General features: G+C 51.8%; 1 protein-coding gene across 3 annotated transcripts in view; it reads left to right on the top strand.

The window, feature by feature from the left end:
• The first annotated feature begins 249 nt into the window (after positions 1-249).
• The window catches only part of dlg3 (discs, large homolog 3 (Drosophila)), a 42,379-nt gene continuing 16,105 nt past the window's right edge, over positions 250-26,523 (top strand). Inside the window, exons 1-9 of one of the 3 annotated variants that reach the window (XM_029257392.1) lie at positions 250-933; positions 17,750-17,803; positions 18,229-18,279; positions 18,923-19,047; positions 19,298-19,467; positions 19,587-19,723; positions 19,949-20,093; positions 20,758-20,941; positions 21,523-21,663. In XM_029257392.1, coding sequence (XP_029113225.1) covers positions 577-933; positions 17,750-17,803; positions 18,229-18,279; positions 18,923-19,047; positions 19,298-19,467; positions 19,587-19,723; positions 19,949-20,093; positions 20,758-20,941; positions 21,523-21,663 — 1,364 coding nt within the window. In that variant the 5' untranslated portion in view covers positions 250-576. The remainder of the gene's footprint in view (positions 934-17,749; positions 17,804-18,228; positions 18,280-18,922; positions 19,048-19,297; positions 19,468-19,586; positions 19,724-19,948; positions 20,094-20,757; positions 20,942-21,522; positions 21,664-26,523) is intronic. The other 2 variants (XM_018733562.2, XM_018733561.2) reach the window with 2 other exon arrangements.

Here is a 26,523-nt window from a genome sequence, read left to right as displayed (position 1 = left end):
AAAAACAGTGACGGAAAAAGGAGGAGAGGCAGAGAAACACTTCTGAAAGGACATTTCTGCGCAGGATAGGCACTGTTTTATATATATAAATATATATATTGTATATTATATATATATATATTTCTACACAGAAATATTGACGTATGTAAATATCTGTACACACCTGTGTATACATGTGTGTATGTGACCTTGTTTGTTTAAAATATTTTTATATCTATTTGTCTGTGTGCATATATATATATTTATATATATAATATAAAAGATTATAGATGTGTATGTGTATTTATGAAGATGTCACTGTGAAGCTTTCGTGGCAAGAGGAGATTATTTATTATCAGGGCCCGTGTCTGGTTGTGTAATTGCACAGAAAAGAAACACACAGTTCTTTCAGCGTTTTTCTTTCGCTCGTTTTGGCATCAGAAGGAGGAAGACTTTTTTTTTTTTTCCCCCCGTCTCTTTTTTTTTGCTGTGGCTTCTCCTCCGCCTTTTTCATCCCTCTGCACGCTTGGAGGTGGACTCACGCTTGGAGGCTAGCGGGATAAGCGGGGGAGGAGGTGGCCGCGGTGAGCCGCCAGCATGCACAAGCACCACCACTGCTGCAAGTGCCCGGAATGCTACGAGGCGACCCGCATGGCCGCGCTGCGCCGAGCCGACTGGCAGCCCGACCCCTACGGATACCCACCCGGCTACGGGGGCGGCGGCGGCGGCCAGACGCTGCCGCCTCAGACCCCTGGAGGGGGGGGCGGCGGGGGAGGCGGCGGGGGCACGCTCGGGAGAAGCAAAGGAAAGATGATGACCTCTGCCGGGGGCCCCGGGGGCCCCGCCCCCAAGGGCTCGAGCAAGGGTGGCCCCAGGGTGAATGGCAATGGCTCGGGGGACCAGGGAGGATGGTGGCCGGAGTGCACCTGCTCCACCCGGGACTGGTACGACCAGGTAACGTAGCCTCTGCCACCGGGAGCACCGGGAGCACCGGGAGGACTGGGAGCAGGTAGCTGGGAGATGTGAGCACGCTTGATGGAACTGGGAACTGCTGGCCTGGAAAACTGGGCTCGGCTGGCTTGGAGAAGAGGGTGCGGTGAACCACGTTGACTGAGAGCTGTTTGGCACGGTTAGCTGGGGTGACAGGGAATGGTGAGCTGGGGGAACCGGGAGCGATGAAGTGGGAAAACTGGAAGCAGTGAGCTGGGGGCGTGGGGCACATCTCACCGGGAGGACTGGGACCGGTCTGCCGGGGGGCCGCTTGCATTTTATATAAGGGTCCGTCATGAGCTCCCGATAACGGATGAGCTCATCAAACATGGCTGTGAACGCGTTGTACCCCCCGGTGTTGGTACAGGTGCCGGTCGACCCCCCCGTGAGTCAAAGCGGCGCCGCTGCGTGTTGGTGTGTGTTCACCCCAGATTTTCCCATTCCCCTCATGCATCGAGCTCTGGCCTGTTCGCAGAGAGGTGAAACACTCAGGAACACGCACGGTGCGTGTTGCACGAACCGGCACTGGAAACCATGTGACCGATCCGTACTTCGTTTTACTGACCTGAACGGTATTTCAGAGCGAGTGACCGACGAGGATTTTTCCATCTGAATGACGGTCGGCATCCTCACTTTACTGACACAGATATGATGCGTAATGAAGAGCTTTACTGTGGTCTGTGTGCGGCTGGGTGTGTAGCCACGTACGTCGGGGGTCCGTGGTGAAGCGAAGGCATAGAGGAAATAGAAATGTGACAGGGGAAGGTCTCAGTGTGGCCCCTTCGACCCCAAAATTCATCGCCCGAGAGCTGTTTTTTACTTTACCCTCAGATCGGGTACATTTCGGGATGCGAAGGGATCGATGGACACTCTCCCTAGAATCGCTGCACAGAGAATGAGAGAGAGCGTGGACGGACACGGTTTGTCCCTCATTAAATGACGCGCCGACGGCGATTAATTGCGACCAAATGGTTTTATCGGTAACGGAGGGCTACGGAGAGCGTGCGGCTGTCGTGCGCGGCAGCAGCACATGCGCAAGGAATTACATAATGAAGGAACGAGCGAACGGATGAATGGAAGCAGCCGATTCGAACCTCGTCTTTACAGCCGTCAGTCATTCTAACCCTGGCGTCACGGTTCGTGACGACCGCGAACCGGACCGCGTCCCCCACGTTTATCAGGCTTCCTAAGTGGCAGGGAAGCTGGAGGCTCCTGCTGTGATTGTATAAGGTGTGTGTGTGTGTGTGTGTGTGTGTGGATGGATGAGGCAGAGAGCTGCAGGAAATCCTGAAACTCCACCAGCATTTGCACGCGTGCTGTTTGTGTGCATGCGTGTGTGTTTATCAGAGACGACACGCCAGGGAGGAAGAAATGGAGAGACGGAGACTGCGGGCATGCGAGTAAAATGGAGGATGGAATTCCATAGTAAGTGCGAGGGCACTTTCGGGGGAGACGAATCGTGCGGCGTGCTCGAGTGCCGTCTCCTGCTCGAACGCGCTCCCCTTGGGCAGAGGCACGGATCAGCATGCGCCTCCGCTCCGTGGGGCTTCATCAGGCAAAAGAGGCTTGTAGACACCAGGTTTACAGTGCTGCTCCCCCCATATTTGTATCTAGCAAAAAGGACGCTGTATTATTTATGAAGTGCCATAAAATCTTCCGGGCCTAGACAACATGAGACGTTTCCATACATTCATCTAGCTGATGCTTTTCTTCAAAGCGGCTTGCAATTATTTACCCATTTTCACAGCTGGGTAATTCTAGGGTGAGTACTTTGCTCAAGAGTGCTACAGCTGGGAATCAAACCTGCGACCTTCGGATTTAAAATCGGGGGCTCGAACCGCTACCCTACCGGCCGCTCCTACAGGGAGCTTTGGCTCGTCGGATTGTTCTGCCGAATTTCCTCCCGCATTGGAGAAGGATGAGGCACCGATGTGCGCGGTCCCATAATGCAGTTCTCTGTCGGTCGTTCATGTGTCACCCCCTCGCCATCCCAACGGGCTGCGGCGTATCTCTAGAATCAGGAGCTGCGTGAGCGCAGCACGCGGGCGTCGATCTCCGCAAGAGCGGCCAGAGAGGAGCCGGCAAAGGGAAGGAAAAGGAGCACGGGTGTGAGGTGTGAGCGGTAATGACGAGAAACGCCGAAGATGTGTTGCGAGGGGGTGTTATATAAGGCAAACGAGGCAAATGGCTGAGCTGTGAAAATATACCGAGACCGACCCCCCCCCCCCCCCCATCCCAGCAGATCAAAGGGACACATTAAAGCTCCTTGTTTGCTTAATGGGACAGTATGGTTGTCTGTTTAGGGCGTAGCTCTTTATTTGGTTAGCAGTAAATAAGCCGATCTTGTCCACGCCGGCTTACAGCGCTTATATAACGCCTGTGGACCGTTCTTGACAAAACCTGCTACAGTTACACCTAGCAGATCGGCGTGGCCGGGATGTAATCGCGTGACGAGTTTGTGGACCGGCTAGCACGGCGGCCGTCTGGTTACCCGCCCCATGCTGGCCCCCTGCAAGTTCAGCGACTCGGCCTTTGACCGGGGCAGGCGCTTAGTGCCGTCCTCGTACGTGTAACCTAAAACACACACATAGACGGTCATAAACAGACTTGACGAGGAATGTTTCATGCGTGTCAGCGAGATGGTTCATGAACGCTCCGCACGGCCACACCTTTCCTCTGCCATTCCTCGCATGCCTGCGCTTTTTGATTATCGCATCCAACCGTCACAGCTGGATGGTTCATCTAAAGACCTCCAGTCTCGGGTGCCGGTAACTAAAGAGTTAAAGGTAAAAGGTAACGAAAGTGTCCGTGCAACGATCGCATCCATTGTACACGTCATCATTTACCAAGCAGGATCCTCGCTGAAGCTCTTCTCCGTGGGTCTGGTGTCGTTTTTTTTGCGATTTCCTGACATTCGTGTGTATTCTGGTGTCCAGGTTGCCCTGGGATTTGAGTCCATCTCTCGTCATTGACGTCCGACAGCGAGTCGTGTAGGGATGGGAGCGTCGGCGCCGGATGCCTCGGTCCCATTCATTAATTTGTGTTATTCCCAAACCGCTTCCAGACGCTGCGGTGAAAAAAGCGTTCCCTCACTCTGAGGCAGAACAGGTTTCACGCTTGATGTTGTGGAACAATTTCCGATGGACACAGAAAACACAGGGAGCCGAGGGAGGGAGCGAGGGATGGAGAAACATGAGGGATGGAGAAACATCAGGGAAACTCGTGACAGAGAGAGAGAGACGCATCTTCGGGTCAGAGAGACGGGTCTCGGAAAGAGAGAGGGAGACAGCGGGATGGAGACGGAGAGACGGGGCGGAGACGTGTGGACGCAGAGAGAGACCTCTACCCTTTGGGCTCCAATCTGTCTCTGCGCTCTTCCAGCTCCGTGGCTCAATCCCGCAGCCAGAAACACTCTGCATTATTAATGGGCTTTCCTCTTATTTATTTGTGAGATATGACATATTTTCCAAAATCCTCCCTGCCGCACTCTTGGTTTGCCTTAACCGTGGCAAACATGCCCTTCGCAGAGACAGCCGGCGTCCTTCGGCAAGACTTGGACGCCAGGTGCCGAGACGTGCGGAGGTTCGAGCCTCATCCGAAGGTGGAAGAGCAGGAACGGGTGAGAGAGGATGTCTTAACAGAGGCCACGAAGACGGCGGTTCGTACAGGACTCGTTCGTGGTACTTCTGTTTGATTTGCACTCGCGGCTCTACGTTCAGTCGTTACACTCAAGAGCGGAGTTGAAGGCTTCCGAAGTCGTGCCCGAGCTGGTGCGGTGACTGTAGTCTCCTTCAAAAAGCTGGTAGCCTAAAGCACAGCAGTGGACACAAAGCAAGTGGTTTTACCCAGCGTGGGGTGTTCGTGCGTAGAGACGGGCATTTTGGGAGATCACTGCCTCGGAGGCGTGGCCTCACACTGGGGGTGGGGGGCGGTCTTGGTCTTCTGAACCAATACCAAGCCCAGAGGGCTCTTTGACACATCGCTGCTGGCCACTGACTCTCGTGACATTAAATAGCCGAACAGACCGGAATGTGCCGAATCGTGTCATCATACGCACGTTTTCGAGGGCGAAATGGAAATGCCGTGGAATCGATCAGCTGTTTTTTTTTTTGGTGGTCATTTTTAACCTCTCTAGCTTTTCTCCAAGGTGACCTACAGGATGATGTTAGGGTTTGGTTTACTCATAATTGCTTACCTGGTACTACAGTAGGAGTAGCGATTTGAACCTGGGACCTTCAATGCGATGGCTTCGAACACAGCACTACTGTAGAGATAAACACACACACACACATTTTCAGAACCACTTGTCCCATACGGGGTCACGGGGAACCGGAGCCTACCCGGCAACACAGGGCACAAGGCCGGAGGGGGAGGGGACACACCCAGGACAGGACGCCAGTCCGTTGCAAGGCACCCTAAGTGGGACTCAAACCCCCGACCTACCGGAGAGCAGGACTGTGGTTCAACCCACTACGCCACCGCACCCCCAGAGATAAACACTTTATTAGAATATTTTACCATCCTTTCCATCACCATTACCTACCGCTTTCGTGTTAAAAACTCGGCATACCAAACATTTTGACCTGCTGTTGGCTGACGCATCAACCGGCCCTAACAGGGGATGTGGTTAACAATGCAGGGATCGCTATTCCAGCTGTCTGCCCACGTCATTTCTGACTTGTATCGATGCAAGATACACAATCTCCGTACTCATTGTAAATTTTTAGGTCTCCGTCGTGAAGCGCGCCGTACGTCAGAATGTGTTGAGAAAGAAAAAGTGTCGTTAGAAATCAAAAGGTCTTCATTTCAAAGTCAGAACGTTTACAAATCAGCACTGCAGAAATATTTAAGACGATATCTGTACGCAGTTAATTGTTTTGCACTTTTTACACCTGAGGTAAGGCAGTGTAAGTAATGCTGACAACACTTCTGGTTTTCATGGTAAGATGTTTTTCTCAGGTGTTTGTTATTTAAATATAAGAATACAGAGTATCAGTATCTGAGACTGCAAGTATGAGACTTTATCGATGGTCTGGTGCATAAAAGACATTCGGTAAACCAGACTTAACCCCACACGCACTATTTTTATGCCAATGCCTAAACCACTTCCTGGGTTCCTGCATGGGTTCAAGTCTAACTCAATCAGTGTGGTGAGCGGGCCGCACATCACGCTGGTGCCACGCAGCACCTGGGCTGTGGGTTTCAATCCTGCTCGGTTGTGGAGCTTGCATGTTCTCTCAGTGCTTTTGTGGGATTCCTCCAAGTGCTCTCGTTTCCCCCCACACTCCAAAGACTTGTGTTTCAGATGAACTGATGGCTCTAAATCGCCTGTAGCGTGTGAGCGAAAATGTCTGCAATTGCTCTGTCCCATCCAGGATGCACCCTGGGTCACAGCCTATGCCGTTGGGATGGGCCCGGACCTCCGCGACCATGTACTGGTCAAGCAATTGTTCGTAATGGATGGATAAAAAAGGCTTGATCCGGTCTCAGTAGAGGCTTCTTCTTCCAAAACTCCATGTCTTGTCGATGAACTGTGCCGAGCCGCATCACATTATAATATTATTAGAACAGCTTCTCTCGGTTGGCCATTTTGACATTTGACAGCCTGGTGAACCCAGCATTGTCTTCTGCGTGAGATTGGCTTACAGTCACGTTTCCGAATAGATTTAACTGACTTTTCAAGACACACACACACAAACATCACTGCCCAACTACATAAACAGGAACTGACTAATCGTGTACCATATATTGCCCTACTTGTCAGCATGATCTACTTACATTACATTTACATTTATTTATTTAGCAGACACTTTTCCTCCAAAGCAACTTCCAATGAACTCTATGTAGTGCTATCAGCCCACACACCTTATCTACTGTGGTGACTTACACTGCTAGATACACTACTTACACGGGTTCACTCATCCATACATCAGTTGAACACACACACACACACACACACACTCTCTCTGTCACTCACACACTATAGGTGAACCTGCATAGCATCTTTTTCGACTGTGGGAGGAAACCAGAGCACCCAGAGGAAACCCATGCAGACACGGGGAGAATATGCAAACTCCACACACACTGAGCAGGGATCAAACACACGACAGCAGCTTCACTTGGTATAGTACTACCTATGGCCAATAGGGCAATATTTATATTTACTTCAATATTTACAACCTTTAGTTGTCTCCTGTGTGGTATATATTATGACAGCAGAGTACATTTGGAGATTTCACTATTACAAGTAAAATCTAGACTGTGTGTGAGGACAACCATAGGTATTCTTTATTATTTTATTTAAGACCACAACTACTCTAATGAATGATTATTGTTATGTCAGTCCTGTGGTTAAAGACCTGGTCCAGAACGCTGCGGGTTTGAATCCCAGGAAGGTCCCTGCTGCTGTTCTGCTGCTGTCATCTGTGAAATCACAATCGGTGTCACCCGTGCGTTGATAAAAACATGTGCTGCGTGAATAAGTGGCAGGAACTAGGGGGGCGAATATACAGCAACTGTGACATATTTCTACACGGTAGAAATGAATGAAGTAGCTCCACATCTGAACTGCAGCGGTACTCTCACACGATCCAAAAACCTGCTCTCTGAGAGTTGTGGCTCATCACAAAGCTGCATGCAGTAACTGACAGTGGATGAATTGTTTCCCTTTTTAACCCCACAGGTGGTGTCCTATGGTTGTACTCCTTTGTAGTTCTCCTGTCTTTAGTTGTAATCCCTCCTGTTTCTGTTTACTGTTCTTTCTCACCGCCATCCAACCAAGAAATACAATATAAAGCATAAATCAATTTAAAATCAGAAATCACTCAAATAATGTTAGAATGAGATTAAAAGTAGAGTGTCATTTAGAAATACAGCATTTTGTAGTGATTAAAAACTATGAATAATCTATGTTAAAAAAATAGAACATACACTTGTGGTCGCTTAGTGTTCATTCAGTGCCAGTTTCTCCCTCTCTGCCTTTGCCCAGTAAACCCCTTGAGAGGTTACTGGCTCGCTTTCAAAGTGCCACCCTGTCTATAAATGTTATAACACATGATAATGAGTAAAAGAGGCGTGCACACATACACACACACGCGCACAGCTTGTCACCATGTCATGAGCCCCAGGGTTCATTATGTGCCGCTGTGGCCTGGCGGCTGCTCAGTGTCCATGGAGCCCCACGCAGTACAGTGGCAGGTCCATCCTTCCCGAGAGAGGGATCCTCCGTCGGCACCGATTCTGCGTTCCGTCCACCATCCCAAGCGGTTCCGTACAATGGTCTTATGCGGTTGTCCACCATTCTAGCTGGCACCCGTGCGTAGCAGGTGCTTCAGTTCCAGGCTTGCTCCAGCCCTCCTGTCCTCCTGCCCTCACATCCATGCCCTTATTCTCCAACACAGTCTGCTAACATATTTTTTCTCTTGACCTGCTAATGCTTTGTACATAAAGCAGACCATGTACTACCATAGCAGTTACAGCTGTAGTCTTTTACCCCAAAAGGTTGCAGGTTCAAAACCCAACCACAGTACACTTGAGCAAGGTACTTACTAGAAATTGCTCCAGTAAATTTACCCAGCTGTGTAACAGGGTACAATAACTGTAAGCAGCTTAACACTGTAAGTTCCTTTAGAGAAAAGCATCAGGTACATGTACACTTTCCAATGGTTTTAACCCCTCATGAAGCTGGATGGTCACTGATGTGATGCATGTGAGGTGATCTCGCTCAGGGGACGACACTGTGGTCTCACCCGGTGAGATACGGACGCAAAACAAAATCTGCTTCCTAGAACAAGACAAGCGAAGACTTGAGTTGTGCCCCTCGGTTCAAAACCTGGCTCAGTGGGTCTCGAAGGCCTTGTTCGTAACCTACTCCTTCGCTTCGTCGCTGCAGCTGCAGTGTTCCCCCCTCACCGCTTCTTGAATCCTCAGACATTGCATGGGGCTTGCATCACGGAGCGCTGCAGTGAGGACCGCTAGCCACCCCCAACTCCCGAACCCCACGCCTGTCTCACACTTATAAGCCAGATCCTGTGGGAATTAAATATTTTTAAGAAAACAGATTAGTAGAGAGCTGCTAAGGGCATTTATAACAGCCCCCACTCCCAAGTCAACTGTTACCCTTCTGGTCAATAACTGTGTGCAACCAACCCCCCAGCCACCTTGGCAGCTTATTGCTTCACAACCTCCATGACCTGTGGGGTTTTTTCACGCATCTCTATTCACCCCCCTGCACTCCACAGCTGGCCCGGGGTTCTGTTTTCACCTAGAAACAACATTGATAGAGGTTACCGCCAAGATATCGGTAACTAGCTAAGGGAAATTAAGCAAAACACACGGCCTACCAGAGTGGTTAGCAACGCTATCGCTACAGCTAACTGTTATCCCAGAGGACCGGTATGCTATCAGAATGGCTAACTTTGGCTTTGCTGTCACGCTACCGGGGTGGTTAGCGACACTGTGACCACGGTTAGCCGTGATACCGAAGAATCCAGTTATGCTATCAAAAAGGATAACTCTGGTACAACGGGCACAGCGTAGCGCAGCAGTTAGCTACGCAATAACTATAGCTAACTGTGTTATCCCAGTGGCTCGGTATGCTGACAGAAAGGCTAACTTTGCCATCACAATCACATGCTACCACAGTGATTAACTGCACCGTGCTGTAACTCTAGCTAGCTGTGATATAAAAGTGGTTAGGTGTGCTATGAGAAAGGCTAACTTTGCTAGCAGTCACATGCTGCCTATGCTATGACTATAGCTGGATGAGGTATCGAAGTGACTTATGCTGCGGTTACAAGTAGTTGCCAAGTTCTCTCTAATATGTCTCTGCATTTCTTGCTCAGAACTAGTCATTTTATACTCCCTCTACAAAGTGTAACACCGATCAGGTGTATTAAGAGGGGGGAAGATCGGGCTGCCATTAGAGGTACGTGTTGATTTTAGTGAGCAATTTTGGGAAATTAAGCTCACAAGGTCTCAAGACGGGGCGGTTAATCTCTGGACCGCCATCTGGAACGGAGTGGCTCTGTGTTGTGTCGCTCTCGTCTTTGAGGACGGAGCTAAACCTACACTTGTGTCCTTGGGTATGTCGTAGGCCTACGCTTAGGAAAATATTATGAAGACAAAAACGGGAGGCACGGTGGCACAACGAGTGGTGCTGCCGTCTCACAGTGCCTGGATGGTGAGGGAGGATGTGGGTTTGATCCCTGCTCAGTGTGTGTGGAGTTTGCATGTTCTTCCCATGTCTGTGTGGATTTCCTCCAGGTGCTCTGGTTTCCTCCCACAGTCCAAAGACATGCTCTTCAGATTCCCCCATAGTGTGTGAGTGAGAGAGAGAGAGTGTGTGTGTGTGTGTGTGTGTGTGTGTGTTCCACTGATGTATGGATGAGTGACCCAGTGTAAGTAGTGCCTCTAGCAGTGTAAGTCACCGTGGTGAATAAGGTGTGTGGGCTGATAGTAACACTACATAGAGTTCGTTGGAAGTCGCTTTGGAGAAAAAAGTATCTGCAAAATGTGTACATGGAACTGAAGATTAAGAGAACTCAGATGTTGGAATTGAGTAGAACTGCAACCATACCATTTCAGTTTAAATGTTGGAACCTTGTCCTTGTGCCTGGGAGATCGTCTGGGACATGAAATTGTTTGTCAAAGAATTTTACAGGTTTGATTGGCGCTCATTTTCACATAAATATTCAGTACCGTGTGATACAGGAAGAAGCTTCCCAAAAACGTTCTATTTTTGTGCCCGATTTCCTCCCATCGTGTTCACACATGGATTCATGCTGCGGTCGGACATATGCGGGGTATCCTGGTAATGGTGTGATACCATGGAGCGAGGGATGTTAAGCGAATTGCTTCAACAAAAACTGCAGTTGAGCTGTGTAATTGAACAGAATGTAAGATTAAAAATAATCTGAGTCATTTTAACAAAATGTGCCAAGTCTGAATAATGATGGTGCCACGTATGTTCAGTCGTCATCTACGTGATTGAGTGGATAAGATATGAACAGGATGAACAGGACTGGAAATGTCCCGTCACCCTGAAAGAGGAAAGAACTGTATGTGTAGCACATGTTACTTTAGTGTGCGAATGAAAAAAATATTTCTTAATTCACACACATTTTCTGAACCGCTTGTCCCAGACGGGGTCGCGGGGAACCGGAGCCAACCCGGTAACACAGGGCGTAAGGCCGGAGGGGGAGGGGACACACCCAGGACGAGACGCCAGTCCGTCGCAAGGCACCCCAAGCGGGACTCGAACCCCAGACCCACCGGAGAGCAGGACTGTGGTTCAACCCACTAAGCCACTGCACCCCATTTCTTAATTCATTTAAATTACATTTTTATCCAATGTGACTTGAAATTTTAGGCCCGCATACTAAGGCAATTATTATACACACACACACACACACACACTGTCTAAAACAGCTTGTCCCAAGCGGGGTCATGGCAAACCAGAGCCTAACCCAGCAACACAGGGCGCAAGGCTGGAGGGGGGGACACACCCAGGACGGAACACCAGTCCGTTACAAGGCACTCCAAGCAGGACCCGAACCCCAGACCCACCAGAGAACGGGACCTAGCCAAATCCGCTGCACCACCGTGCCCCCCGGCAATTCACACATACACACATCATCCGAAACCGCTTGTCCCCTGCAGGGTCGCGGGGAGCCGGAGCCTAACCTGGTACCACAGGGCGTAAGACTGGAGGGGGAGGGGACACATCCAGGAGCAGGCTTACACTGCTAGATACACTACTTACAATGGGTCACTCATCCATCCATCAGTGGAACACACACACTCTCTCTCTGTCAGCATCTCTTTGGACTGTGGGGGGAAACCAGAGCACCCAGAGGAAACGGACACGAGGAGAACGTGCAAACTCCACACAGACTAAACAGGGATTGAGCCCATGTCCTCTCATACCACTCAGGTGCTGTGAGACAGCAGCGCTACTCATTGTACCACTGTGCCGCCCATTGGTTCATACGGTGGAAAGAAACAAACTAACTGCACTTAAGAATCACACGTCTGCAACTAAGTCTCTCTTCCTGCTAATGTAATGAACACATTGTATTTTCTATGAGATGTACTTTGCTGAATGAATACATGTAAATGCAAATGTAATGTACTGCAGCAAGAAGTAGAGAATGGGTCTCAAATTGGTTTTTCGGTTGTAAGACAATGGGTTTACCCACAAAGCTACTTGTTTCGCTACATGGCACTGAAATGTTTTATGTGATGTAACTATCGTTTTGATGTTAACAATGAGGAGCTTTAGAGGCTCTCATGCCAAAGGTCTGTTGACATGCTTTAGGGAGAACTGGATCCCGTCCGGCTCCATCTTCTGGTGGGTTGTCAAATGGTGCAGCTCTGGTGTCCGTGGGTGTGATCAACAAAGGGGGAGTGGTTCATGGTTAGGTATGGTCAACATTAGAGTTTGATACCCAGTTGTGGTCAGCACTGAGGTTGCGGTTGGCGCAATGTCAGACGACCTGAAGCACCTGCAAATCCCAACACAGCTCGGCTTTAGACAGTCCAGCATGGTCTGCTGTGGATTAATGGTGCCCGATGAAAATTCGAATTATGTAATCTGTAAAATCCTTCTGCCGCATATGTTCATTGTGAATTTCATGCTCTCATTAATTGTGGGGTTCCATCAGGGAGGAGAGGCAGCAGGGTTGGGACTGGGCAAATCTAGCGGCTCGGAGTTCGAACGCTCGTTCTGGAAACGTGATGGTGCTCGTCCAGACCGAGCCTGGGACAGCATGTGGGGCCCGGTTGTTGCCCCGCACTTTTGGGTAACGTTCCCTGGAGAGAGATCTGCTGGTCCTTTCGAAACGCTCGTTGATCCGGCTGACAGTCTGACGTTGAGCGCCAAACTTCCCCAGCCTGAGGTGTGCAGGAGGGAGTGAGAGTCTGGCCCCGCCATGGGAGGCAGATTGCCTTGGCAATTCCCAAGGCGATATAAAAGTTTAACACAAAGCCTTCTCACGCCCCCCCTTGGCAGGAAATACACTGACATATGGATAAACGTGCTCATTAATTTATGCATCGCTTTATGCTGAGAAAGTAGTACCAAAGTGCTCGTCGTATTTTTTTCCCCGTTTCTTGCTGCCCTACTTACTCTAATGTTTCGTTACTTTCAACACCTACTTGGCTGTACGAGCCGAACAGAACATGCCGTGTGGCGTGAATGGAGACACGTGGGTGTGCCCGTATCAGGGAGGACGCAGCAGCGACAGCCGCCGTGACTCAGTGTTGGGGGGGGGGGCTTGTGCCGCTGAGGAGGAGCAGTGAGGAGGTTCGATCGATATCAGTTCTCGGCACCCAGGGGTGAAGGCAGCAAAGACGGGTCTGCAGAAACACTTCTGCTTTTGAAACAAAGCCTTTTTAATTGGTATGATCATACCTGTCTCATAGCACCTGGGGGGGTTCAATCCCTGCTCAGTCTGTGTGGAGTTTACATGTTCTCCCTGTGTTTGCGTGGGTTTCCTTTGGGTGCTCTGGTTTCCTCCCACACTCCAAAGACATGCTGTTCAGGTTCATCCATAGTGTGTGAGTGACAGATGGATGGATGAGTGACCCAGTGTAAGTCGTGTATCTAGCAGTGTAAGTCACCGCGGTGAATAAGGTGTGTGGGCTGGTAACACTACACAGAGTTTGTTGGAAGTCGCTTTGGAGAAAAGCGTCTGCTAAATAAATAAATGTAAATGTAATAAATGTGAAGGAGATCATGTCATATCCAGTATTCCTGCAAACTCCCTCAGCTGCTCATATAATCCTCGCTATCAGCTGTCCCCACAGTAACCCCTTTGGGATTGTGGGAAATGCCAAGTCTGTGAGGAACCGTGCAATTAATTTGCTGCCAGTTGTTGCTTTCATCCAAAGCAACTTACAGTATTTCATCAGTTTGTACTGGTGGGTATTTTACTGGAGAAATTCATGGTAAGCATCTCAGATCTGGGGTACCGAGCCCATTTCATAGTACTGTTTAGCTCAGGTGGGTCAGACGTCGTTCTGATGTTGTGTGACGCCAGTGCTGTGTGACACAAGTAATTTTTCCACTCCACTGGGTGGTTCTCCTGGGCATTTGTAGGAATTCCCAAGATCCACTAGAAATATACAGTACATCAGAGGGCCTGAAATCAAGCAGATGGGAGGTGTGGATATGGGCACAACGTGGTGGTAGACTTCAAGTCCAAGGAGGGGGCTGCTGTGGTACCTTAAGGAAGGTGCTGCACCTGGGCGGCTAAATACCTAGTCAAATATTCAGGTGCATAAATGAGTAAACCCTAAAAAGGTCTGGACTGGTTAAGAAAAACAACTGTAATGTAATAAATGTTTCCTGTGGTGGGGAGGTGGTTACGCAGGAGTCCTTCAGATGACCACAGAGCACTGGAAGGTCTGTCTGAGGGCATTATCTCACTGTAATGTATCATGCAGCCAGTAGAGTCTGAGGGATCCAGCACAAAACCACATGGGAGATGGGTCCCATTGAGAGTGGTGTGTGTGTGTGTGTGTGTGTGGCTCTTTCCCATGTTCATGATCACGGATCACCTGTGATACAGAGGGACGGTCCTTCTCATTAGGCATGGCTTGCTTCTGCACTTGACATGCTGATGGGGTGTTTGGGGGAACAAGCTCTGTGTGTGTGTGGCTGTGCATGCAGAAGGTGCAGCGGATGGTCTCACAGGAAAGCAGAGAAGTTGAGTTATGGGCGGCAATTAGGGATGTAAGCTGATGCCATTTTTCACAGCGCTCTCGCTCGCAGATGCAGGACTGCGGTACAGGGAGGACGTAAAGCGGCGAAAACGTAGCGGGGCGACCGTCGGTGGTGACGCCCAGAGCCGCTGCAGGAAAAGGGATCGGTACTTGGTTGGAGCAAATACACACACACACACACATTTTCAGAACCGCTCGTCCCTTACGGGGTCACGGAGCCTACCCGGCAACACAGGGCGTAAGGCCGGAGGGGGAAGGGGACACACCCAGGACAGGACGCCAGTCTGCCGCAAGGCACCCCAAGCGGGACTTGAACCCCAGACCCACCGAAGAGCAGGACTGCGGTCCAACCCACTGCGCCACCGCACCCCCTGGTTGGAGCAAATAATCGAGACAAAGTTGATTTCGAGCTGGTGTGTGTGGGGAAAAGAGCCCTCCAGCGGGTCATAAGGACCCCTGGTGAGGCCAGTGAGACTCCACGAGGTCAGTCTTGGGAGTGCCGACCAGAAGGAAGTGAGCGGCGACAGTTGGCCGAGAGCGCCGCCCTTAATGATTTAAAAGGGAATTATGAGATTTATGATAATCTGGTGCAGATTTGGAAAGCGCCCCTCCGCACCCTGCCAGCGTGCAGCTTCTGCCACATCTGGACACCACCAGTCGTAGCCCCTCCTTTGCTGCGCTCCCAGCTGTCTGCCACCCTGGCGTCACGGCTTCCCCAAAAAAAAATTAGGTTTGGCTCATGAGAGGACATGTATTCGTATATCGAAAGGATACATTTTTATTTTCCGTCATTATTGCTGAACATTTAGCTGACGGTTTTGTCCTGAGCAACTTACGATGCGGGACACACTGCACTAAGCTGCTTCCAATTATCTTCCCATTCAGCGTGCAGAGCAGCGTAACACACACGCTGACACACTCGTGCACACACACACACACACACACACACACACACACACACACACACACACACACAGTATGAGTAATTTAGAATCACCGATCCACCTGAAACATGTATCTTTGGATTGTGGGAGGAAACCAGAGCGCCTGGAGGACACGGAGAGAACATGCAAAATCCACACAAACTATGCCAGATTCTAACCCAGGAGCTGTGCGGCACCAGCGGGATGTGCTGACCACCTCTGACACCTCTTTAAACAGCTGGATGTTTTGCCGTAGGCGGTAAAGGTGAAGCTCCTTGCTTCGGGTCCCAAGTCCAGCCCCTTTATCGCTGCTCCACCTGCTGGTGCTGCTGAGTGTGACGTAATTCAGCCTCAGGGGCGAGCGGGGTGCGAGACGGGGGGTTCGGCCTGCGATGCCGACGCCGGAGAGCAGGTCCCCGGAGTGTGAACATCTGCCATGGAGCCGGATTAATGGCTTAATGGAGCACACGGTGTGCGTCGGGGGGGGGGCGATGGACAGTTCTCACCAAACACCCAGACATCCCACAAGGCTCGTGAGGCTCCGACACTCTGTCCCGGCGGCTGACGCATGGACAACGGCGCATCATAACCGACGTCCTAACAGACACACAATCAGATTGAAGCCATAATCAGCAAATCGCACATTCTGACAGTTGACACACTCCTGCGCCCTCTCACACATTATCTCTCTGTGTATTGTGTGTGTGTGTGTGTGTGTGTGTGTGTGTGTGTGTGTGTAGGCTGCTTTCTCTGTAATACGGTTACAAATTACAATTGTCGATGATGTAATACACTTACAAACAGCTCTCATTGATTGCATCTGCATATTAAATATCCAGCGATACATGTGCCTGGTAATGTTTGAAACATCAAAAATAGATGTGACTGTACTTTCACGCTTAGTCACCTGTCCCGCCGTCAAATCCCATCACCTCACCTGGGCGCTAACGGGGTCGGGCGTCCTGAGAAGGTGGCTCGTTATGTTTGACGCGGTGGCGGAGGTCGGGGTGGGCGGGGCTGCGCCGCGCAGTTATGTAAAAGTAGAGAAGAGATGAGAACAGATGGGAACAGGTCTGTGGGGCCAGCGAGGAGACCGTGGGGAGACAGGACGGGCACGCGCCACCAGCGCCCCTACCCAACCCCAGGGTGAACGGTCAGCACGGTCGCGTTTCAGGGACGAGGATCACGAGCACAGCTGGGCTTGTGCTATGGCACATGCTAGCGCCACCCCCCCCCGCCAACCTGGATCGAACCTTTTTTTACTGTTTTCACTTTATCTGCGGAGGATTTTGCGTGTCTGACGTTTGTGGTTCGGTTTCAGACCTCGTCTGCGTATTTGATGTGTTAGTATTTAAAAAGTTTGGGAGTCTTCTCATGCGGTATCTGTGTGTACCCAGCTATTAGTGTTAGTATTCGGGTTAAGGGGTTATGATTAGGGTTCGGGGGGTTACCATTAGGGTTAGGCTTGGGATTGGGGGTAACCATTAGGGTTAGGGGTTAGGGTTAGTATTCAGGTTAAGGGGTTATGATTAGGGTTCGGGGGGTTACCATTAGGGTTAGGCTTAGGATTGGGGGTAACCATTAGGGTTAGGGTTAGGGGTTAGGGTTAGTATTCAGGTTAAGGGGTTATGATTAGGGCTAGGGGGTTACCATTAGGGGGTTACCATTAGGGTTAATCCATCCTGCACTGTAGATGTTGGGCTTGGTGTGCCCCTGTGGCTGAACCCCCAAACCCCCCACCCCCCCACTGGGCCACATGATCAATCCAGATACATCCAGACCACATGGAACACGGTCTATTTCCGCACACTAGGTCCCCGTTTGCTGTCGCCCATAACCGAAACAGATTTATTAGCACCACCGACCTTTTACTCGAGCACATCCACGGCGACAGAGGTACCGCGACTGGACTCGTCACTTGTGACCGAAGTGTTCTGTCAGTTCCGGGACCCGGGGACCGTCCCCTTGAACAAGACGCCCCTCAGTAAACACCCAGCTGTACGTACGGGGAACCGCGGCAGTTTCCGTCTATCTCAGAGAGGACAAACTGCAGTAAAATAAATATGACAGAAATATTTCATGTGCTTTGGGACTTCATTCAGCTACAGTGTGTCTCTTCCCCCTTTTCACAGGCAAACCCTCCTCCCATCATTGTCAACGCAGACTCCCTGGATGCTGGTCCTTATGTAAGTGCCTCCCCTCTCTCTCTCTCTCTCTCTCTCTCACTCGCCCGCTCACTCATTGGCTGCGCTTTTCAAATCAACACCTGTGATAGCCGTGGTCCGCTGCACCGGACAGTTCCGTCACATGTCACCATCCTCACGGACTCAGCGTACGCTGCAGTTTATTTGAAACGTGAAAAATGCATTTATGCATATGTCTCCTTGAAGGATTTTTCTCGCCTTCATTTTCGATGTGTACGACTATGGCTGTTCAGCGGAGAATGCGGCTAATTATCACATCACAACAGTTGCGCTCCATTCGCTTCACACTGTCTGCTTCCTTGCCACCTAATTATTTATATCCTCTCTTTGGATCCAGATTGATGAACTGTTCCTTCCTGATTTTTGTTTTTGACATCGCCATGGCGATGCCTGTTTCCTTGCTGCAGGTGAATGGGAGCGATGGGATGTACAAGTATGAAGAGATCATCTTGGAGAGGGTAATTATGAGCACTTCTGCTTTACAATAATTATCGCCGTGTCAGCTTTGTAATGAGTCAGCGTGCCGCGCGCTGTCAGCGAAGTTGGGCTGAGGCGGCAGCCGGGATTTCTGGGAGTTTGATTGCTGTCCACAAGGGGGCGCTGTGTTGTTCTTAGGACCAGGAAATGCTGTCTGCATCAGGACGCTCTTTCAGGCCTGGTGGGTGCAGGATGCCCCTCCCTCCTTCGTCTCTTAGTATTCCTCTGTGCCCCCCCCCCCTCCATCTGCCCCCCACCCCAAGAGGCACTTGATGCATGGTGGCCTGTTGGGCGTTCAGCTAAATTCTACTTTAAAAGTCCTGTGACACCAAAGAGTGTTTGGTTGGCGGTCCCTCTGCCCTCTCCGTCCCGGTCGTCGCTGTCCGGGATGGTTTGCTCACCCCCCCCCCTCCCCCCGTGGGTCGACATCCTAACGCGTTGAGACTGGTTCTCATTAATTATGAACGCTAATAAAGCGGAGCAGTTTCTTGGCTGTCGTATTTGGGAGCCGGGCTGAGCGGGAGAGGGGAGAGGCACAGGGACGGAGGTAAAAGAAGCAGGAAGAGCATCTCCAACATCCGTGTCCTGCTCACCCCCCCACCTTCACCACACATCCCACTGCAGGGCAACTCTGGTCTGGGCTTCAGCATCGCCGGCGGGATCGACAACCCCCACATTCCGGATGACCCTGGAATCTTCATCACCAAGATCATCCCTGGGGGGGCGGCCGCTATGGACGGCAGGCTGGGGTGAGCGCCGCACCTGGAGCCACACGGTGTTTACATGCTGCTTCCAGCCCTTAGTCCTCAGTTAGCACAAGACTGGCGATAAAAGAAATGATGATTTAAAAGTAAAAAACGCTGTAAAAATCACCCGTGTTTTGATACACGATGTATTTTGGCGTAACGGTAAGGAGCAGCCAGTCGGCGGTGCCCTCGGCCTCCCGGCCACATGGGGGCGCCGTCGATGAGAAGCTGCGGCGCGACTCCTCTCCACCAGGGTCAACGACTGCGTGCTGCGGGTCAACGACGTGGACGTGTCCGAGGTGCTGCACAGCCGAGCGGTGGAGGCGCTCAAGGAGGCGGGGCCTGTGGTGCGGCTGCTGGTGAGGAGGAGACACACCCCTCCGGAGACCGTGCTGGAGGTCAACCTGCTGAAAGGGCCCAAGGGTGAGGCGGAGCGCGCACCCGCACGCCCGCTCACACACACTCGCACACACACCCACGCACGCGCGTGCACGCGCTGTCTCGATCGCCGCTTGACGCCGTCCTCGCCTCTCTGCTCTCAGGACTCGGGTTCAGCATCGCCGGGGGCATCGGGAACCAGCACATCCCCGGCGACAACAGCATCTACATCACCAAGATCATCGAGGGCGGGGCTGCGCAGAAGGACGGCCGCCTGCAGACCGGGGACCGACTCCTGGCTGTAAGAGCACCCAGCTGGAGCAACACACGCGCAGCGCTGGGAGACGACCTGCGCGTGGACCGTTTCGGCCTGCCGCCCACCCCGCGCACACACACGCAGCAGCACACGTAGACACGCACACACGGACACATGCGTGCAACATGCACGTGGAAACAGCTAAACCGTACAATTAATTGCTTTGCAATCTGATCTCGTGACACGTGACACGTGTGTGTTTCCGCGCAGGTGAACAACATCATCCTGCAGGACGTGCGGCACGAGGAGGCCGTGGCGGCGCTGAAGAACACCTCGGACATGGTGTACCTGAAGGTGGCCAAGCCGGGGCCCTCGCACCTCAACGACATGTACGCCCCGCCAGACTACTCCAGTAGTACGTAGCTCCTTCTGCTGCTCCTCCTCCCCCCTCCCCGTGTGTGTGTGTGTGTGTGTGTGTGTGTGTGTGTGTGTGTGTGTGTGTGCGTGCGCGCACGCGTCTAGCTGTTAGGGTCCCATCCCGTCTCCCCACAGCCTGCTCACACACTTGTCCCTCAATGTTTCCTCCTGCAGCTCCCATGGGAACCACACACACACACACACTTTACAGTCACACCCTCACGCTCACACACACTCACAAGCCCAGCTACCCACAAGGCACACAAACACCCATACCTCCACAAGGCGTTTCACACACAAACGCACTCGTAGTAGCCGTCCCAGATTGCTCGTAGATACACACTCCCACAAGGCACACACACAGCACAAAGCGCCCACAACACAAACACACACTGCATCCACTGCAGCTGCATGTTGCTCCCACTCAGAGCAGAAGCTGCCAAGCGGACCTTCCACACCCACATGGGCTGAACACACATCGACTATGTGCGTGTGAGTGTGTGTGTGTGTGTGTGTGTGTGTGTGTGTGTGTGTGTGTGTGTGTGGGAGCAGGCAAAGTGCAGCGCAGGAAGGACCCAGATCCCCCATCCGACCCCCCCCCCCCAGCTCAGCAGCCCGTGTCATTCTGTGCTTTGAAACCCTCCCTCCTTTTCTGTCTACTGGTCTCGCCCTCCCTGCAGCCTTCCCCACCACGGTCGAGAACCACGTGGGTCACCATGTGGGTCACCACTCCGCCATGGCCTACATGGGCGAACCCAAACCCTTGTACCAGCCCCCGGCGCAGGTCACGCCCCCGCGCTACTCGCCCATCCCACGGCACATGCTGGCGGACGACGACTTCACCAGGTGAGCGGGCAGTACCCCCGTGCCTTCGTTCGCGTTCCTACCTACCCAGTGGGAGCGCGTGTGTTTGCCCCCCCCCCCCCCCCACGTACGTGTGTGTTGTCCTCACTGCTCTGTATCACTATTTTATTACTGTTACGCTGTTCACACGAATAGCTGTAATTTAGAGCAAGAGTGTGAGGGGCCACTGTTTGCGGACCGCGCTTGACCGCGAGCGCTCGCGTGTCGGAAAAGGAGCGGCAGAGAAGCTGGATGTTGGCCGAAGGAGCTCTCGGGGTGCAGGGAGTGGCCCTTTGCGGGAGTCTGCTGGGTTTCCGCGGGGCGACGCCTCCGTCGCGCAGGTCTGGCGGGAGGCGGTCCCCCGGGGGGGTTCGTGCGAATCGAACCGCAGCACCGGATCTAGGAGTGACCCCTTGAGTTGCAGTCGCAGATCGAGCTGCTCGGATCACGCGGCTGGTCACCGACCCCACGCGTGCAGGCGGCTACCTGTTCGGGGGTGGTCCAGGGGGCGGGGCCACGGAGGGGTCAATCCGTGGGAATGTGCCCTTCACCGTGTGACTGTGTACCTTCCCACCCCTGACTAGGGCCGAGCCCACGTACAGCATCATCCACAAACCTGCGGAGGACGTCAGCCTCCCTCCCTCCCCCTTCCTCTACAGCGGGGATGGGGGGGTCTGTCCCATCCCCACCCCATTGCGCCACGGCCCAGCTCTCTACTCCGGCAGGTACTGCCTCCGAGCCGCTACCCTACCCCCCCAGCTACACGCTGTGCTTCGCCCGCCTGTGCAACGCCTGCCCGCTCTTCCCAGCATTCCTGTCCTGCCACCCACTGGTCGCTAGGCAACTGTGTGGCAGCAGGGGGCAGCACAGAGAAGGGGGGGGGGTGGGGCTTGCTTGTTATAGCCCCCTCACTGATGCGCGCGGGGCTGTGGTGCCCGAGAGCCGCTTCCCAGTTCAGCCCCAGCCCGGCCTCCGGTCCCGCTTTCGGAATGTGCTTCTGCCTGTGGTGTGCGCGCGTATGCGCCGGCATGTGCGCATCGCGACTCGCCGTCCCCGTCGTGTCTGTGTGTGCACGTGCGTGTCCGTCTCGTCTCCGTGCGTGTGTACGTGGGCACTCCTGTGGGCGCATCTGCATGTCCGCAGGCCACAGTCTGTCTGCGGAGACATGTGACACGTGATTTTTTCCCACACTGTGTAAAGAGGGCGCTCTTGAAGGAGCTCTGTGTGTCTCTCACCGCGCGGGCATTGGGTCTGTGCCCGTGTCTGTCTGCCTGTTCACCAGTATGTTCACTATTACAAGGGAAAGGAGTTACATTATTACCAGTAAAAGAGCTGCCCTGTGCCCTGGCTCCTCTGCTTTCGAACACAGCCACGAACGGAAGTCTGTTTGTAACTCGATTTGTTCACAAGTCGAAAGCCACTTTCACTAAGTTGCAATAAAACTTAATAAAACAAATATCCCTCCATTTATGTTCTGTTTAGGTAAGAAATGTCAGATATGTATAACGGTAATAAACACAAAACAGACCTTGAATATTTTTAACTTGAAGCGACTTTAAAACCGATTTATAATAAGTGAAAATTAAGACGTGTCCCCCCCATGAGTGCAGATTCATCAGATTCAGTTCAGTGCTCATTGCTGATGCGTTCGTCCCATAAACATGAGCAGCGTCAGCACTCACGCACACCGGATGCACGCTGCGAACACTGCGGGGGGGGCGGTTGAGTTCAGGTGGTCCTACTACTCATATTCTGCATGGTGCTTCTTACTGCCCCCTGTCGGCTGGCCCTGTAAATACAGGTCACATTCCTAGCACCAAATGGGTCTTCTACAAAATAGATGAGCGTACAAAATGCGGTTAAATATAAACAAACTGGAAAAAGGTTCTATCTTGGAACACGAGGGGCCAGCTCACTCTGCGATACACCTGAGAGTGGGAGTTCGGTGCAATTTTCTGCTAGAACATACTTTGGTTTCCAGTTCGATCACGGCCATCGGCAGGAGCGCCGTTGATGCTGACGGGCAGACGGCTGACGCGTCAGTGAACGGAGGGACCTAAACCCACAGCCGCCCGGTGCACGGCGACATTCCCTGACACATCCAGCTCTGGAAACAGCTGACCGCAGAGCGTGTGCGCCCTTTCACTGTCAGTGTGTATCTGTGTACGTGTGGTGTAACGTGTAATGACCACGGGATCACGCACACGTCACGTGAGTCTTCCCAGGGGATTCTGTGTGTCGGCATGAGCTGTTTCATTTGTGATGATTGACACCATCTCCCGGAATGTCATCTCTCCTATTTCTTTGTGTAAACAGCATTCCTACCAGTGTGTCCTCATTAGTAACTGTGTTTCTGTTGTGTGTGTGTGTGTGTCTTTGTGCTTTGTATGTCACTGTACTGGTTTAACAGGATGTGCGCAGTGTGACAAACAGGCAGAGAGACAGACAGGTTGTGGATCCAAATCTCGTGTGTTCCACACACACTCCGCACTCATCTCGCTCACACTTTTCTCCACAGTGACTTGGAGTGTTAAGTTACCTACAATTATTTACCCATTTATACAGCTGGGTAACTTTACTGGAGCTGTTTAGGGTAAGTACCTTCCTTGCTCAAGGGCACTGCAGCTAGAGCTGAGATTCAAACCTGTGACCTCAGGGTCCAAAGGCAGCAGCTTTGACCAGAGTTTGACCACGCTACTCTTAGGGTCATTTACACAAACACCCACACTGGTTTGGTGCAAGAAAATCCAGTTCACAGAAACATAGATGTTTACACCCTACTTGTGATTTGGGATATGAGTGTCATAGATCATGGATCTAGAATACCCATGAGGCCATGGGGCTGCAAAAAAAGGAGCACGGCTGGTTCTGGATCTCCCACAGCAGAGTCACTTGTGTGTTTGCCCTCGAGTTTATCCCCGAGGACCTGAGCACAGCAAATTGGGAGATCGGCCTTGTGTGTGTGTGTGTGTGAGAGAGAGACCAGCTGGCTGATGTTACCATCCCCTCGCACCCCGCAAGGGGCCTGCGCTCAGAAGCCTAGTGGAGCCACATTCAAAGGCAGTCATGTCTGTGGAAAAGCCCCGTTGAAGGAGTGAACGGGAGACCTGCTGTCGAACCCAAGACCATTTCAGCGCCCATGTGATTCCCAGCAATCAAAGATGTGTAACAGGTGGGATTTGTAACGAGAAGGTGCTCAGTCACCAGGGCTGGGGTTCTATCTCCCTGCCCCGCGTCGCACACCTGCCGATCCTCCCGCAATACAATTTATGATGGTCAGAACTGCGGCCTTTGAGCTAGAAGGATCCAGGTTCGAGTCTCACCTCCTGCTGCAGTGCCCTTTATCAATACACCGAACTGATACAGTAAAAATTACCCAGCTGTATAAAGGGTTACATCAGTGTAACCGGTTTAATGTTGTAACTCCTTTTGGAGAAAAGTGCCAGCTAAATAAAAGTGTAAAAATGTGCTGTGAGGACAGTGGGACAGTTGTGGACAACTTTCTGAAACTGCACTGTGGGGGGAAGTACCTAAATATGTGACAACACTTATATATAATAAGCCTCACTACTTATGAGGAATAATATTAATTAAGCTGGCTACCAAAGGAGGACAATGCTCTATGATACGGGCAACTATCCAGAATACCATGGTATAAACTCTTTATCACTCATTAGGGGAAGGGTAAATACCACTGAGTCGTATTTGAACCAATAGCAACCACGCATATGGTTTTCACAGCGAGGGAAGGTACAGAAATAGTGGTAATGCTGATTTGTGACACACAGAACAAACCCCACACCCCTGGAGTTGGATTCGATCCCAAACACAAATGCGCAGCTCAGGCACCGTGAGAACAGTTTTACCTGCTGTGCAACTGTATCAGTCACCAAAGAGAGTTTATTCTTAGCTTCCCTGGAATGCTCAAATTCCTAGAATGGGCTGTCAGTGCAGCCAAGGAGTACAGGAGTAACAACCCCCCCGTCACCAACATCATGGGTTGGATTGCAAAAGCACGTCCGGGTGACTGGAGCGGGGGGTCCACGGAGGATCTGTGGGAGATGGCTACAGCTCAGCTAATCATGGGAGGAACCCGCTCTCTCGGGGGGGTGGGGGGGTTGGCTTTTCAGGACGGAGCCTAGAGCGTGTATTGTTGGGTGGGTCATGTGACCTCATGGCCCCTCCTTTGAAACATATTGACCCCATGCCCATAGCTGTATGCTGTCAGGCCGTCGGGGCTTGAGAATTCCAGCTGACACCAAACAAGGGCAGGAGGACGCTGGGCAGTGATGCGGGGGTGCGAGTGCTCTGGTACCCCCTCCCACACACACACACACACACACACACACACAGCCCCATAAGTGTTTACATTCCTGTTGGCGATGAAGGGAGGAATGGAGGTCTGATCCCTGACTTCACACCCGTTGGAATCCACTCCTCTCTTTCAACAAAGGTGTCGAAATCTTGACCCCTGGTGACACACACACACACACACACACGGAGTTACTATTCTTATATGGCCAATTTTGAGTGATTTGTCCCAGATGCTGTGTTACGTATGTTCACCTTCATTGTCATTTCACTACAAACAGATGTGCAGCAGAAAGGAAACATGCTTTGCCCAGATTCACGTGTAACACATCGTCCTGGAGCCATAAATACTAACACGTATAATAAATACACACATATTAATACAGACATGATAGAAACAAAGAGATAAGAAGGCACCGTCTGGTCATCTGTGACGTTCTTATCAGCTGAGTGGTAACTTACACTCAGTTGTTCACAATATATGGTGTAAATTATTTTATAACGTTAATATATACAGTAAGTCCTTAGAAGATATATTCATTGAGACTCATATTTATAAGTATGTAGTGTAAATACGACTGAATCACAAAGCGCGTCTGTGTATTTTGTTCTTCATCAGCGCGAGTTTTGCATGTGGCCGATGAGGGCAGGGAGGGTGGACGGGAGAGCTGGGGGACTGTAGGGGTCCGGTGCTTCGGCACAGATGACAAAGGAGAGACAGCTAGCTGTGTGAAAGAAACCAGAGGGACACGCCACTCGGGTTGGGGTCCGGGGCGGAGCTAGTCGTGTGGCGTCATTCGGTCATTCGCAGTGAGGGTGGTCTCAGCCTCTTCACATCCAGAGACAGGGCTGGTTGCTGCCGCTCCGAGGGTTGTCCGACACCTCTGTGTGCACGTACACACGTGTGCGGGCAAGCGCTCTTGGGACACGGCAGCACCGGGACGGGACGAGCGAGACAGACGTAGAGCGGGGCAGGAGCCCGAAACCACGGGGTGAGGGTAGAAGCTGGGCTGCCCTGCAGAGCCTGCCATGTTCACGGTGAACATCTCGTCCTCCGTGCCGTACACGCGTGTCCAACCGCAGCACGCGGGCCGGAAGCTGCTCTTCCTCGTGGAGAAGAGTCCCAGGTAACGGTTGTGTGGATGGGAGGGATGGGGTGGCTGCTGGGCCAACTGCCCCAGCTGGGTCACACAGGAAGCTCTGCCAGTCCTCTGTGTGTGTGTGTGTGTGTGTGTGTGTGTGTGTATGTGTGTGTATGTGTGTGGGGTGAGGGC

This window comes from Scleropages formosus, chromosome 13 (assembly GCF_900964775.1).
Source record: "Scleropages formosus chromosome 13, fSclFor1.1, whole genome shotgun sequence".
NCBI lineage: Eukaryota > Metazoa > Chordata > Actinopteri > Osteoglossiformes > Osteoglossidae > Scleropages > Scleropages formosus.
This window is presented reverse-complemented; position numbering and strand designations above follow the sequence as displayed.